Genomic DNA, 14337 nt, shown 5'->3' with positions numbered 1-14337 from the left:
TTCAAAAATTTTACAAAATTAAGAAATTTTAAAGTCTAAAAAAACTAAAAAGCTTTTACCGTTTTGCCTATGCAAATTTTCAAATTTCCAAATACATATTTTTTAAAATTGGTGAACTCCATTACTTTTAATTTTAGAATGTCAATAATTCTATCGTTTCCAGAATTCAAAAATATTCCAATTACAAAACTCAAAAATTTTCCAAAATTTAGTAGATTTTGTCAGTCTGGACCTATCTAATTTTCAAAATTTCAAAAATTTATTTTTTTCTAATTGACAATTCTAAATTCTAAGAAATCAACGACAGATTGAAAAATGCGATCTTTCTCGTATTTTATTGAACTTGCTCTTATTACATTTTCCAAAATTTAACCCTTTTAAGATTTTATATTAATTCCAAAACTAAACAATATAAAAATTGTCTAAAATTCTATAGATTTTTTCAGTTTATTCCATTCTAATTTTTTGAATTTCAGACATTTTATATAACAGAATCTTGCTAGAAAAAATTAATAAATATATTTCCAATATTTAGATTGTAGGCCGTTTTGCCTTTATTGCAAATTTTTGAATTTCCCACAATTTTATAAATTTTAGCCATTTCAATTGATTTTAATTTCAAATAATTGTACATTTTTCAAAATTAACAAACTTTATAATTATAAAATTCCACAACTCGAAAATTCAAAAAATTTCCAAAATATCTTGTTTTTTTTAATTTAATCTTGTAAATTTTCTAAATTCCAATGTTTTTATAAATTAATGTTAAGCTTAATTCTTTTTCATTTTAGAACTACAATAATTCAAAAATTTTACAAAATTAAGAAATTTTAAAGTCTAAAAAACTAAAAAGCTTTTACCGTTTTGCCTATGCAAATTTTCAAATTTCCAAATACATATTTTTTAAAATTGGTGAACTCCATTACTTTTAATTTTAGAATGTCAATAATTCTATCGTTTCCAGAATTCAAAAATATTCCAATTACAAAACTCAAAAATTTTCCAAAATTTAGTAGATTTTGTCAGTATGGACCTATCTAATTTTCAAAATTTCAAAAATTAATTTTTTTCTAATTGACAATTCTAAATTCTAAGAAATCAACGACAGATTGAAAAATGCGATCTTTCTCGTATTTTATTGAACTTGCTCTTATTACATTTTCCAAAATTCAACCCTTTTAAGATTTTATATTAATTCCAAAACTAAACAATATAAAAATTGTCTAAAATTCTATAGATTTTTTCAGTTTATTCCATTCTAATTTTTTGAATTTCAGACATTTTATATATCAGAATCTTGCTAGAAAAAATTAATAAATATATTTCCAATATTTAGATTGTAGGCCGTTTTGCCTTTATTGCAAATTTTTGAATTTCCAACAATTTTATAAATTTTAGCCATTTCAATTGATTTTAATTTTAAATAATTGTACATTTTTTAAAATTAACAAACTTTATAATTATAAAATTCCACAACTCGAAAATTCAAAAAATTTCCAAAATATCTTGTTTTTTTTTAATTTAATCTTGTAAATTTTCTAAATTCCAATGTTTTTATAAATTAATGTTAAGCTTAATTCTTTTTCATTTTAGAACTACAATAATTCAAAAATTTTACAAAATTAAGAAATTTTAAAGTCTAAAAAAACTAAAAAGCTTTTACCGTTTTGCCTATGCAAATTTTCAAATTTCCAAATACATATTTTTTAAAATTGGTGAACTCCATTACTTTTAATTTTAGAATGTCAATAATTCTATCGTTTCCAGAATTCAAAAATATTCCAATTACAAAACTCAAAAATTTTCCAAAATTTAGTAGATTTTGTCAGTCTGGACCTATCTAATTTTCAAAATTTCAAAAATTTATTTTTTTCTAATTGACAATTCTAAATTCTAAGAACTCAACGACAGATTGAAAAATGCGATCTTTCTCGTATTTTATTGAACTTGCTGTTATTACATTTTCCAAAATTTAACCCTTTTAAGATTTTATATTAATTCCAAAACTAAACAATCTAAAAATTGTCTAAAATTCTATAGATTTTTTCAGTTTATTCCATTCTAATTTTTTGAATTTCAGACATTTTATATAACAGAATCTTGATAGAAAAAATTAATAAATATATTTCCAATATTTAGATTGTAGGCCGTTTTGTCTTCGTTGCAAATTTTCGAATTTCCAAAAATTTTATAAAATTTAGCCATTTCAATTGATTTTAATTTCAAATAATTGTACATTTTTCAAAATTAACAAACTTTATAATTATAAAATTCCACAACTCGAAAATTCAAAAAATTTCCAAAATATCTTGTTTTTTTTTAATTTAATCTTGTAAATTTTCTAAATTCCAATGTTTTTATAAATTAATGTTAAGCTTAATTCTTTTTCATTTTAGAACTACTATAGTTTTCTAAAATTCAAAAATTTTAAAATCTAAAAAGAATAAAAAACTTTAACCGTTTTGCTTATGTAAATTTTAAAATTTGTGAGCTCAATTACTTTTAATTTTAGAATGTCAATAATTCTATCGTTTCCAGAATTAAAAAATATTAACATTACAAAACACAATTTTTTTTCAAAATTTAGTAGATTTTCTCAGTCTAGACCTATCTAATTTTAAAAATTTCAAAAATTTATTTTTTTCTAATTGACAATTTAACTTAAATTCTAAGAAAACAACAACAGATTGAAAAATTCGATCTTTCTTGTATTTTACTGTTAAGAACCCGTACACTTTCCGAAATTTAAAAATTTAATTTTTTAATTTTTTTGATTGACGTCTCCCTTATTTTTTTAAAGGTAAGTAATGGGTACCCATTTTACGCAGAATTTCATGCAGATTCCAAATTCGGGCTCGAAATCCATAAGCGACAACAAACAACTTAATTATGGCTGTTTAAACTTTCGGATAAAGGTAGTGAATTTTTAGTTCAGAATTTTCAATGCTTAATATTTCTAACACTACAACAGATAGAAAAATTCAATATTCGCCACAGTTTTTCTCGTGCTGTTTTATTCTAGAATCCGCTCTCAAATATCCAAAATTCGATTTTTTGGAAAAAAAAAATCCGACTCTAACGATGAAAAAAAATAGTATATTAAAACACCGAGTTTCATAAGGCAATTTTTTAGGCACGAATCCAAGTTTATAAAACGAGCGGCAAAGCCGCGAGTTTTATAATGGATGAGTGCCTAAATGGCCTTATGAACGAGGTTTTTATATTATTTTTCCTAATTTGTTCTTGTAACAGAGCTATTTTCGCTATTTTCCAATTCGTTTTCAGTGCTAGAATATCCATTTCGATACGGAATGTTAGAATAGCTTTGTTTCCATAGCAACTTGGGAATATTTAAGATACAAATTAGGAAAAATTAATTTTTCGATTTTTGACTACTTGTCATAGCTACTTGACCTAATGAGCTGAAAATTGGACTTTGAACTGCTCTTTCGATTGTACATAACTCAAAAACATTAAGTGTCGTTTTTGCCCTGAAAAAAATTCTCGAAAATCACTCGAAAATGACCGCCTAAAAACCTATTTCGGCCAATATCTTGTTTATTAGTCAAGCAAAGTTACATTATTGTGCTTCTTTTACGCAGAATTTCACGCAGATTCCAAACACGGGTTCAAAATCCACAGACAACAAGAAATAAATGAGCTATGGCCGTTTAAAGTTTCGTATATTGAATTTTTAGAAATTTTCAATACTCAATATCTCCTAGACTACAATCAACAGATGGAAAGATTCGGTCTTCAAAACAGAAATAATCATAATTTTATGTCTTTCATATACAGGGTGAATCAATGTCTATTTTGAATTGTTTCTAGGATGACGAACCCCCCGAAATAACGTACTGTGTGGTCGAAAACACCGGAACTCTGACTCTTCAGGCGATCACTCCAACACAACCGATGCCTTCGCAAGAGGAACTCGATTCCAAATTTGCAGAACTAGTGGTAAGAACGAAATTCCTTTCATTTTGAAGCATCATCATCGTGCTACTTCCGGTGAAACTAATTAATTTTTCCCAATAACAAATTACGATTAGCGCACTTGTGAAAGCTATGATGGAACACCAAAAGAATGTTAATTCGTTTACAGGAAGAACTCGACTTAACCGCCCCTAACAAAGCCGCAATGCTGAGTTTGCCATCGCAGAAAAAATGGCAGATTTATTGCTCAAGAAAAGGTGGTGAAGATACAGTGGACCAAACACACGCTCCTGAGCATTATATCGAAAGACTAAGAACTTTAGCAACAGTAAGTGTGGTCGATCTGCAATCAGTTAATTGTCTAACTGTGCTTTTAGTTGCAATTTCCGGAAAGCAACACAGATGAAGAGGTGAGATCGAGGACGAAACAAATGGATGGTCTCAAAACGGCGCTTCGGACGTCGACGCACAGTTTTGTCATCAAATTTATTGAACTTGATGGCTTGTCGGCGCTCTTGGACTGCTTGGAGCGGATGGACTATTTCACCGCGCAAAGCTGCATACACACCAGCTTGATCGGATGCGTGAAAGCTCTTATGAATAACTCGGTAAGAAGGATTTTTTGTTGCTGTTTCAAAGCACCTAAAAACTCTTGGATGGAAATTACGGTTTTATCGCTTGCAATAAATCTGCACACAATAAAAAAGGAATTTAATATTTCCATAATTCTGCTATTAAATTTCTTGAAGAATCTCATTGGAGTGACACATTAAAGTTCCTGTTAATTAATCAGGTAGAAAGTTGGAAATGTCAATTTGTCATAACGTGCAGCCCATTGCCACTCTCCTGTGTAAATTTTCTAAAATTCTTGGGTGTAAATCCGGCTTTCAATTTTTTAGGGAAAAAATTAGGGGAAAATTGAATGTAGCGACTTTTGAGGTTAACACGTTGTCAATGTTGAGTGTATTAATCGATAACTAATTAAAAGGTTGTTGCAAAAGAATGATTTTAATAGCGATTTAACAAGTTTTGGCAATGTTGTGAAAAACTATTAGCCACAGTTGCGTCAAGGTCAAACGCATTCACTGTCAACTGCTACGGATAAAAATCACTAGGGGCTGCTGCCAACTTAACTTTTTAATGAGTGGCCCGATAGCAATGAGCTTTTAGGAAATTGATTATTCACCTCTTCATTTCTTCCGTTAAAAATGTTTGGTTTCTACAGACCGGCCGGGCCCATGTCCTCGCGCACCCCACCAGCATCAACACCATCGCCCAGTCCCTCAGCACGGAAAACATCAAAACAAAAATCGCGGCTCTTGAGATCCTCGGCGCCGTCTGTCTAGTCTCCGGTGGCCACAAGAAAGTCCTCGATGCCATGCTCCACTACCAAAAGTACGCGTTTGAAAGGACGCGCTTCCAGGGAATCATCAACGACCTGGACCGCTCTATGGGGATCTACCGCGACGAAGTAAATCTGAAAACAGCCATAATGTCCTTCGTCAACGCCGTTCTTAACTACGGCCAAGGCCAGGAGAACCTCGAATTCCGTTTACATCTTCGGTACGAATTTCTGATGCTAGGAATCCAGCCAGTCATTGATAAACTCCGCGGCCACGAAAACGAGACTCTTAACCGGCACTTGGACTTCTTCGAGATGGTGCGCAACGAAGACGAGAAAGAGTTGGCGAGGAAGTTTGAGCAGGAGCACGTGGATACGAAGAGCGCGACGGCGATGTTTGATCTCATTAGACGCAAGCTGAGTCATACAGCTGCGTATCCTCATCTCCTGTCGCTTCTTGAGCATTGTATTCTTCTACCTTTGGACTATGGGTCGCATCCTCAACACTGGCTGCTCTTCGACCGTATCGTCCAACAGATCGTCCTCCAGGAAGACAACGAAGTGAAAAACCCTGACGTTTCCCCGATCGATATCAACGTGAAAGAAATCGTCCACCTCCTCGCCAAAGAAGAAGAGTTAGTCGCCGCAAGGAAAAAAGCCGAAGAACTCGAAAAAGAGAATACCGACATGTCTAATAGACTCGCTAAGAAAGAACAAGAGTTGGATCAACGCACTCAAGAAAAAGAAGACATCGAATCGAGTCTAGCACGCATCAAAGAACGGCTTGAAAAAGAAACAGCGTTACATATCGAAACACAACAACGCTTGAACGAACTCGAGTACCGAGCTGCAGACTTGGACAGACAAGTCTCTTGTGAAAGAGGCGAAAGATTCCGGTTGGAACAATTGGTGAGCTCAGGGAGTCTTCCAGATGATGCTAAAGTCATCGGGTTGAAATCCACAGTGGATGTGGAGTATAAAAGTCCGCCACCACCGCCACCGGTTGCTCCTCCACCACCTCCTCCAGCTCCTGGGCCACCACCGCCACCAAACGCGCCAATGGCACCACCTCCAGAACCTCTGAAAATCGAAACAGTGAAAAAGAACATTCCGCAACCGGCGAATCCGCTGAAATCATTCAACTGGTCGAAACTGCCTGAAGGAAAAGTTGCCGGGACGATTTGGAGCGAGTTGGACGACTCTAAACTGTACAACACGATGGAGTTGGATTGTATCGATAAGTTGTTCTGCGCGTACCAGAAGAACGGAGTCGCGGTAAGTTTAGTCAGACCAAAACGGAGTTTAGCTGACGTGGTGATGTTGCAGAATGAAGGTTCCATCGAGGATCTGCGCCAAATGGGGAAGAACCGCACCAAAGTCCTATCAGTCATCGACAGTCGTCGTGCTCAAAACTGCACCATTTTACTCTCCAAGCTTAAAATGTCGGACGAAGACATTACAAGAGCCATCCTCAGCATGGACTGTAAAGAACAGTTGCCGATTGACATGGTGGAGCAGCTGTTGAAGTTCACTCCAAGCTCTGAAGAAGCGGCTCTTTTAGAAGAGCACAGTGATGAAATCGACTCCTTGGCCAGAGCCGACCGCTTCCTCTACGAAATATCAAAGTAAGGTAAACCAGAAGATCTTCTTCTTAATGATTGTTGATTTCCAGGGTGCCTCACTACGAGCAAAGACTGCGCAGTTTACACTACAAGAAGCGGTTCCAAATTACCCTTAATGAGATCACCCCTCGCATCACCAGCGTCATGGAAGCGTCGCGCGAAGTCTCGCGATCACGACGCCTCCGAAGACTTTTAGAAATAGTCCTAGCACTAGGAAACTACATGAATCGTGGCGCCCGAGGAAACGCTTCCGGTTTTCGATTAGCGTCGCTCAACCGACTTGCTGATACCAAATCCAGTGCCGCCAAAGGCACAACACTACTGCATTATTTAGTACAAATTATCGAGAAGAAATTTAAGGATATCCTGCGGTTGGATGAGGATATCCCACATGTTAGAGTAGCAGCCAAAGTGTCCTTAGGCGAACTGAGCAAGGATATGGCGCAGCTGCGGTTAGGACTGAAAGACGTAGCTAAAGAAATCGAGTTTCATCTAAGTCAGAGTCCGTTAGCTAACGACAAGTTCGTACCTGTGATGAGGGAGTTTCAAGCGACGGCCACCTGCAGGTTGGCGGAAGTGGAGGATCAGTACCAAGACATGAAGGTAAGTCTAGTGCTGACTCAACATCACGCTAACGTGAGTTCTTCTAGACGCGCTTCGAGCGCGCGGTGCGCCTCTTCGGCGAAGACCACACCAACGCCCAACCCGACGAGTTCTTCGGCATCTTCGATGGATTCCTCACGGCTTTCGGTGAAGCCCGCCAAGACAATGAGAATCTCCGTCGCAAGCAGGAAGAAGACGAAAAACGCGCAAAGCAAGAAGCCGAACTCAAGAAACTAACACTCGAGCGCAAGCACAGTCGCGAAGGAATCCTTTCTTCAATCAACAAGAGTTTGAGTTTGAAAAACGGTGAAAGCGCAAAAGGTGAATTCGACGACTTGATCTCAGCTTTGAGAACCGGTGACGTCTTTGGTGAAGACATGGCGAAATTCAAGAGATCGCGGAAAAGTAGAGTCACTGGGAATTCGCCCCCTAGGAGGAGCTCCGTCAACAGGGAAGATAGTAGAGAAAGGGTTGTAAGTGGACGGCGGCAATAAGTTTTTGCTCACTTTTGATAATTCGTGCTGTTTTTGATGTATCACCTGGTGCCCCGGCCTAAGCGTGTTTTGATCTTTTCACTGGACCAATTATTGATATTTTTCATTGTTCTAGTGCTGCCAAATATGCTTTTCAACTTGTAGTTTATGGGTTGTATCATATTAACACCAATGTATGGATTTTATACTGTATAACAAGAATGTATGTTTGTATGAGGTAGATGTAGATTCATGTTTATATATTGACTAAGTTTTTAGAAGACGTGAGCCGCATTGAAATGGAACTGATTATACATTTTAATGTTAAAATATACATACTACTGTTAATTTATTTAATTTTGAGTTTTATTTATATCTCGCCATCAAGCTGATAACTCTGGGATATAAGTTTTCGGGCGCATGGATGCCATACAAATAATCCAAATGGTTAAACCCATTATCAGAGACTAAGAATTTCCCAGCACAAGCTGATTTCAGCTCGCTGCACAACCGAAGAACATCACTCTCCGCCGACATCCAGTCATTATGACTATAAAACAGATAAATCGGAGCTGTGATCTTTGACAAGTCATAATTTGGAGGAGTCAAAGAGTGATAATGATCCAAATTGCCCAAACCGTAATCATACTGCCGGAAGGTGCCCGTGACGATTTCTTGACCATAGTGAACCAACTGCCTCGTCGACGACCCTGCGGGTGTGTGCGCTGACAAGACAGGAAGAATAGTCGCGTTCATTTCGTTCGGACTGAAGCCACAAATTGCGAAAAGCGCGTTACTGCAAAGAGCCTGCGTAAAGGCTTGGTCCCCACACAGTACATCCCCAACCATCGCAATGAAGTCGTTACTTGGAAGAAACTCGTTGAAACCAATGAGTTTAGCCAGAGCCTCCAGAGGCCCGGAGAAGAAAGCGATGATGTGCATTAAAGGACTTGTCATGTGGTTCATATACGCTATCGGCGCCAAACTGAAATGCGCGATAATTTTATCGTTGTATTCCGGGTGGAGCGCAGTCATGACGTAGTACGACGTGGTACCTTGAGAGTGCCCAATGTGGAACAACTGACTTTGCCCTGTCGTCTCCAGAACGTAGTCGATCATGGCAGGAACATCCACATCTCCGATTTCGTGCCAACTGAACTGCCAGAAATCCGCGCTGTCGGGATCAATAGTGGTGTGGTTACGAGACTGGTGGTTACCACGGGCGTTACCCATCCACACATCGTAGCCTTCATCTGCGAGGATGTAGCCTAGGCCATGCGTGGGGCCGGTGATGATCCAATCTGCCGATGAACACAGAAGACCGTGCATCAAGAAAGCTACTTGGTTCTTCGGTTTTCCTTTGCGGCCGCTTGGGATTCGGTGGAGGCGAAGAATGTAGCCGTCGGAAGTCGTCACGAAGTGCTCTTCGACTGGATAACCGTACTTGGTTATCAGTTCAATCTGGAATTGTGGGTTGAGAGTGGTACCGAGGGAGAGTTGTGGTACTTACGATGGTTAAAGAAGCGTCTTCATCGGCTGTGAGGTCTTTGGACTGGGGGGCAGCCAAAGAGGCTGAGAGGAGAGAAACAGTTATGAGCGGTAAGAGAAGCATTTTGGTATCTAACGGAATGCATGTGCGGAATTCGTTTTTATAAGTGGCGGATGATAGCTAATCTTATGAGAAGTTTGCGAAAGGATGATTGATTACAAGAGGTACAATAGAGTGCAAAGTTGAAGATCAAAATGTGATGGATTATTTTATAAGTGTTTGTTTTTCTACTGGAGTAATAAAACTGGTAATTTTGTGTTATCTCAGAAGTTAAAAAGAGTTCTAAAATCAGTGACCACTTACTACGAGTATATAATCAATTAGCAGATATTATTAGTTAATTCTGCACCTTTTTCTCTAATGACGTCTCTATGCGTCCTCCTTCTTCTAGCGTCATCTGTCGCCGCCTCCGATGTTGGCCTATCTCCCGTAAGTTTCTTTTCGTCTTTACCTTCTTTTAACCCCCAACAGCTCCAGATGATCCAAAACCATGGCTATCCCTCTGAGACTCACTACATTACCACTGAAGATGGTTACATCCTCACTTACTACCGCATACCGTTTGGGATCATCAACAACTCCACCACTTCCAGACCGGCAGTGTTGCTCCAACACGGCTTCATTTCTTCGGCCGCCGACTACGTAAACATGGGCGCCGGTCGCAGCTTAGCTTTCATCTTTGCAGACGCTGGTTACGACGTATGGTTAGGTAATGGTCGTGGTAACACGTTTTCGCGTAACCACACAACCCTCGATCCAGTTTTCAACAAGAAGAGTTTTTATGACTTTACCTGGCACGAAATCGGGTATTATGACTATCCCGCAGCAATTGACTACATTCTGGGAGTGACCGGTGATGAGAGTTTGTACTTCGTTGGGCACTCTCAAGCGACCACATCCTTTTTGGTGATGGCGAGTACCAAACCTGAGTACAACAAGAAGGTGCGACTTGCTCATCTTCTAGCACCAGCGGGACACATGGGAAACCCCCCAAATCCCGCCACCAAGGTTTGGTGTTTGATGATCGACGAGTACGCCGCTCTTTGGAACATGATGGGAATTTACGATGTCCCAAACACCGAAGCGGCGAGATTGTGGGGCTCCACTACTTGTACCCTTCCGGTAAACTACCCCGCGTGCGAAGCCGTTTATTACACGACCATGGGAATCGACATAACCGAAGTGGAGCCGGAGATGTTACCAGTTATAGCAACGAACGCCCCCGCTGACGCAGGTCTCAAACAGTTCGTACATTATGGTCAAATTATTAAAACCGGCAACTTTGCGAGGTTTGATTACGGGATGTTGAAAAACTTGGAGGTTTATGGAAGTTCGACGCCACCGGTTTATGATCTCAAGAAGGTTACAGCACCGATAGCTTTTTACTACGCGGCGAATGACGGACTCTTATCAATTCAGGTAATACAAGACAAAGGGCCTAATTCTATAGTCTGATGAATTTTGTAACTTTGGTTTAACTCCGCCTACCTTTTGAGCCAATTGAATTTTAGCTGGAAGTCTAATTCACTCTGCAAAATTTTAATACTTGGTCGATATTTGCTAAAAGTCGGGGTAGAAAAGTGCACATATTAGAAGATGAAACACCATCAAAATCGACGAAAGTTTCACAATTAATTGAATTCTCGCAAAACCGCAAATCTTCTTGACATGTGTGACACTTGAGCCGCCAAATTTTTGATTATGTTGAGTAAAGGAGGCTAGCCATTCGACACATTCAAATCGTCATTTGTTCATGTGGGCGGGGTTAAACCAAAGTTATAAAATTTCGACTATAATTCGATTTTGCGTTAACGCAAACCGTGGCTTCATTTTACCCAAATTTTGGAGATGAATCTTGCTTAATTGGTTAGCACTAAAGTCCGTTTTTTTTTAAACCACCAACACCGCACTCTCCCACCTCTTTACAACCGGCAACGTCGTCGATAGTGACTTTTTGGTGATGAAATCAAATAGGTTAGTTGCCTAATTGACAATTTGATTACACAAAACGGCCTTTCAGGCTGTGCCGAGTCTTTTCACTATTAAATCCTTTGATTTGCAATCCAACAGGCTGTAAAAGAAACGTTTTTAACGGAAACACTGCCTAATTTTCAGAAATGTCAAAAATTTAACAATTATTTTCTCACCAAAAATCTCCCTAGGCAACGTTGCCGGTTGTAATGCAGGGGAAGATTGCAGTGTTGGTGGTTTAAAAAAAAAAACGAACTTTACAAGAATGAGATGATGCAAGTCGTTTCGTCAACTACTTGTCTACCCCATGTTTGAAAAAATATTGACGCTCGACAATGCTTTAGCGCCCTGTGCTTCATTTTATTTTGCATTTGACAGTGCGGCAACTTTGCCGCTACGTAACCGATTTGCGGCACTGAATTAGAATTAACCCCAAAGTTTCTAAAGTCCAGCTCATTGCTATCAGTCCACTCTCCTGTGTAAATTTTCTAAAATTTTTGGGTGTAAATCCGACTTTCAATTCTTTAGGAGAAAATTGAATAACGATTTTTGAGGTTAACACGTTGTCAAAGTTTGATGTATCCAAAAATCTCACATTAGTTAAGAATTAATCAAAGGTTAGTTCCAAAAGAGAGATTCAAATATTTTACGCATGTCACAATTGCTTCAAGGTCAAATGTTTTTCTTGCCAACTGTTTCCGATAAAAATTGCTAGGGGCTGCTGCCAACTTTACTTTTTAATAAGTGGACCGATAGTAATGAACTCTAGAACCAAGGTTACTAAAATTAACAGGTTTGCTACAATGTTTTGAGCCAATAGGAGCAGGCCTCTTGAACTGGCGCGAATACGAATTTTTTTCATTGCTATTATAGTTCGTACAGTGAGAGTTTGAATGACAGAAAAGTCACTAAATCTAAGCAATAAAAAGTATTCCATACGCGCGAAATTTAAAATAACAAAGTAACCCCAGTTACTGACAACCCTGTCAACCCATTTCGCGTGGGAATTTAGTGTTTTTAGTGTATTTTGTAGCATAATTTGCTGCCAACCTATATGTCAACTATCGAAATATCCCAATCTCTCACCGGATATGCTATATTATTTAAAACAGCAATATTTAACACTCTGATGCTTCTACAAGAACTTTGTTAAACAAGATTGGCGATCAACAATGTTTTTACACCCCAAAACAATTGACAGAACTTTCTTGTGACGTCATTTATGGTCACACGTCCCTAGCAACCAAAAGAGGGTGGAGTTTCAGCCTTAGTAACGAGCAAACCTGCTTAATTTAGGAATCTTGCTCTAGTATAGTATATCCGGTGAGAGATTGGGAGATTTCGACAGTTGACATATAGGTTGGCAGCAGATTATGCTACAAAATACACTAAAAACACTAAATTCCTACGCGAAATGGGTGACAGGGTTGTCTGTAACTGGGGTTATTTTGTTATTTTAAATTTCGCGCGTATGGAATACTTTTTATTGCGTAGATTTAGTGACTTTTCTGTCTTTCAAACTCTCACCGTATGAACCATACAAGGTGTTTATAAATGTTTCTAGCATCAAAGATGGCTCTGGAATTCCTGTCATGCATTACTTTGCCGCTTTGTTTTCATAGTGAATAAATAGTGAATCTTGAAATTTTTTTTATAATGTTACGTCAATGACGTTTCAGTCACGGTTTTGTGTCCAAGTTTTTCATTTTCAGGTTTTAAATCACAACTAAAACAGTTTATTTCTTTAAACTTACTTTACTTCATGTTTGAGGTTATAGTATATCCGGTGAGAGATTGGGATATATTGACAGTTGACAGATAAGTTGGCAGCAAATTATGCTACAAAATACACTAAAAACACTAAATTCCTACGCGAAATGGGTTGACAAGGTTGTCAGTAACTGGGGTTATGTTGTTATTTTAAATTTCGCGCGTATGATACACTTTTTATCGCGTAGATTTAGTGACTTTTCTGTCATTCAATCTCTCACCGTACAAACTATAACTGCAAATGTCAGTTGAAAAATTGAAACTCACATTTGTAATGAGCGGCAAATTTCTTTAACATTTCATAGCCACTGTTGATGCTAGAAACATTTATAAACACCTTGTACAACGTGTTTATAAGTGTTTCTAGCATCACAGGTGGCTATGAAATGTCAAAGAAATGTGCCGCTCATCACAAATGTGGGTTTCGATTTGTCAACTGACATTTGCTGTTAACCTCAAACATGAAGCAAAGTTAAGTTTTGAGAAATAAACTGTTCTAGTTGTGGTTCACAAACTGAAAATCAAAAACTTGGACACAAAACCATAGTTAAAAGTTAAAACGTCATTGAAGTAAGTAGCAGTATAAGTAATTTTCAAGATAGTTGTATTTACTATGAATACAAAGCGGCAAAATAGTGTACGATAGGAATTCCGAAGCCACGCTTGATTGTAGAAACATTTATAAACACTTTGTACATATAAACATGATTTGAGTTTTTAGGATGTTAAAATGACGATAAGTGAAGTTGCTAATGTCGCTGGAGATTATTTGGTACCTTTGGATGCATTCAATCATTACGATTTTCTGTTCGCCAAGGATGTTGTTAAATTGGTGTATGGGGAGGTGGTTGCGCTCACAAAGAGATTTTAGTGGTTTTCCGTGTTAAAAATAGAACCATAAGTGTTTTGCGATGATAAGAAATTTGTACACAATGCGAAATTGACAACAAATGTTTGCAATCTAACTGTAATCAATAACTATTTGTTATCATTGTTTGACCCACGACCTGCACCTGCACTCATTAATTCTATTTTAGTTAAAACGAAATAAAAAACTTGAACTGTTTAGAG

The 14337-nt window shown here is 37.6% G+C and overlaps 3 protein-coding genes across 6 annotated transcripts in view; 2 read left to right on the top strand and 1 right to left on the bottom strand.

Annotated features, from left to right (window-relative positions):
- The window catches only part of DAAM (disheveled-associated activator of morphogenesis-like protein), a 91508-nt gene extending 83175 nt beyond the window's left edge, over positions 1 to 8333 (top strand). For all 4 annotated transcript variants that reach the window (XM_088042714.1, XM_088042715.1, XM_088042713.1 and 1 more), the window contains exons 3-9: positions 3832 to 3960; positions 4106 to 4264; positions 4314 to 4544; positions 5162 to 6553; positions 6605 to 6903; positions 6951 to 7503; positions 7551 to 8333. In XM_088042714.1, coding sequence (XP_087898840.1) covers positions 3832 to 3960; positions 4106 to 4264; positions 4314 to 4544; positions 5162 to 6553; positions 6605 to 6903; positions 6951 to 7503; positions 7551 to 7997 — 3210 coding nt within the window. In that variant the 3' untranslated portion in view covers positions 7998 to 8333. The remainder of the gene's footprint in view (positions 1 to 3831; positions 3961 to 4105; positions 4265 to 4313; positions 4545 to 5161; positions 6554 to 6604; positions 6904 to 6950; positions 7504 to 7550) is intronic.
- Positions 8271 to 9608, bottom strand: LOC148169427 (lipase 3-like). Its single transcript, XM_088042716.1, has 2 exons — positions 9487 to 9608; positions 8271 to 9437 (listed from the first exon to the last, which is right to left on the bottom strand). The coding sequence occupies exons 1-2, from the start codon at positions 9586 to 9588 to the stop codon at positions 8343 to 8345; spliced, it is 1197 nt and encodes a 398-aa protein (XP_087898842.1). The 5' UTR covers positions 9589 to 9608; the 3' UTR covers positions 8271 to 8342.
- Positions 9609 to 9771: 163 nt separating this feature from the next.
- On the top strand, positions 9772 to 14137 carry LOC148169426 (lipase 3-like). The gene is made up of 3 exons (XM_088042717.1): positions 9772 to 9954; positions 9997 to 10944; positions 13988 to 14137. Exons 1-3 carry the CDS (start codon positions 9886 to 9888, stop codon positions 14135 to 14137), a joined length of 1167 nt encoding a protein of 388 aa, XP_087898843.1. The 5' UTR covers positions 9772 to 9885.
- Positions 14138 to 14337: the final 200 nt, after the last annotated feature.

The sequence above is a fragment of the Gnatocerus cornutus genome, chromosome 8 (assembly GCF_029298725.1).
Source record: "Gnatocerus cornutus isolate USDA-ARS CGAHR chromosome 8, icGnaCorn1.1, whole genome shotgun sequence".
NCBI lineage: Eukaryota > Metazoa > Arthropoda > Insecta > Coleoptera > Tenebrionidae > Gnatocerus > Gnatocerus cornutus.
Note: the sequence above shows the minus strand (reverse complement) of the source record. Positions and strands in the feature narration are given on the sequence as shown.

Excerpts from the sequence above, each read along its gene's own strand:
- LOC148169427 (XM_088042716.1), bottom strand. The coding sequence starts at position 9,588 with ATGCTTCTCTTACCGCTCATAACTGTTTCTCTCCTCTCAGCCTCTTTG. Across the intron at positions 9,438-9,486 it reads AAGACGCTTCTTTAACCATC|ATTGAACTGATAACCAAGTA; the intron begins GTAAGTACCACA and ends CCACAATTCCAG.
- LOC148169426 (XM_088042717.1), top strand. The coding sequence starts at position 9,886 with ATGACGTCTCTATGCGTCCTCCTTCTTCTAGCGTCATCTGTCGCCGCC. Across the intron at positions 9,955-9,996 it reads CCGATGTTGGCCTATCTCCC|CTCCAGATGATCCAAAACCA; the intron begins GTAAGTTTCTTT and ends AACCCCCAACAG. Across the intron at positions 10,945-13,987 it reads ACGGACTCTTATCAATTCAG|GATGTTAAAATGACGATAAG; the intron begins GTAATACAAGAC and ends TTGAGTTTTTAG.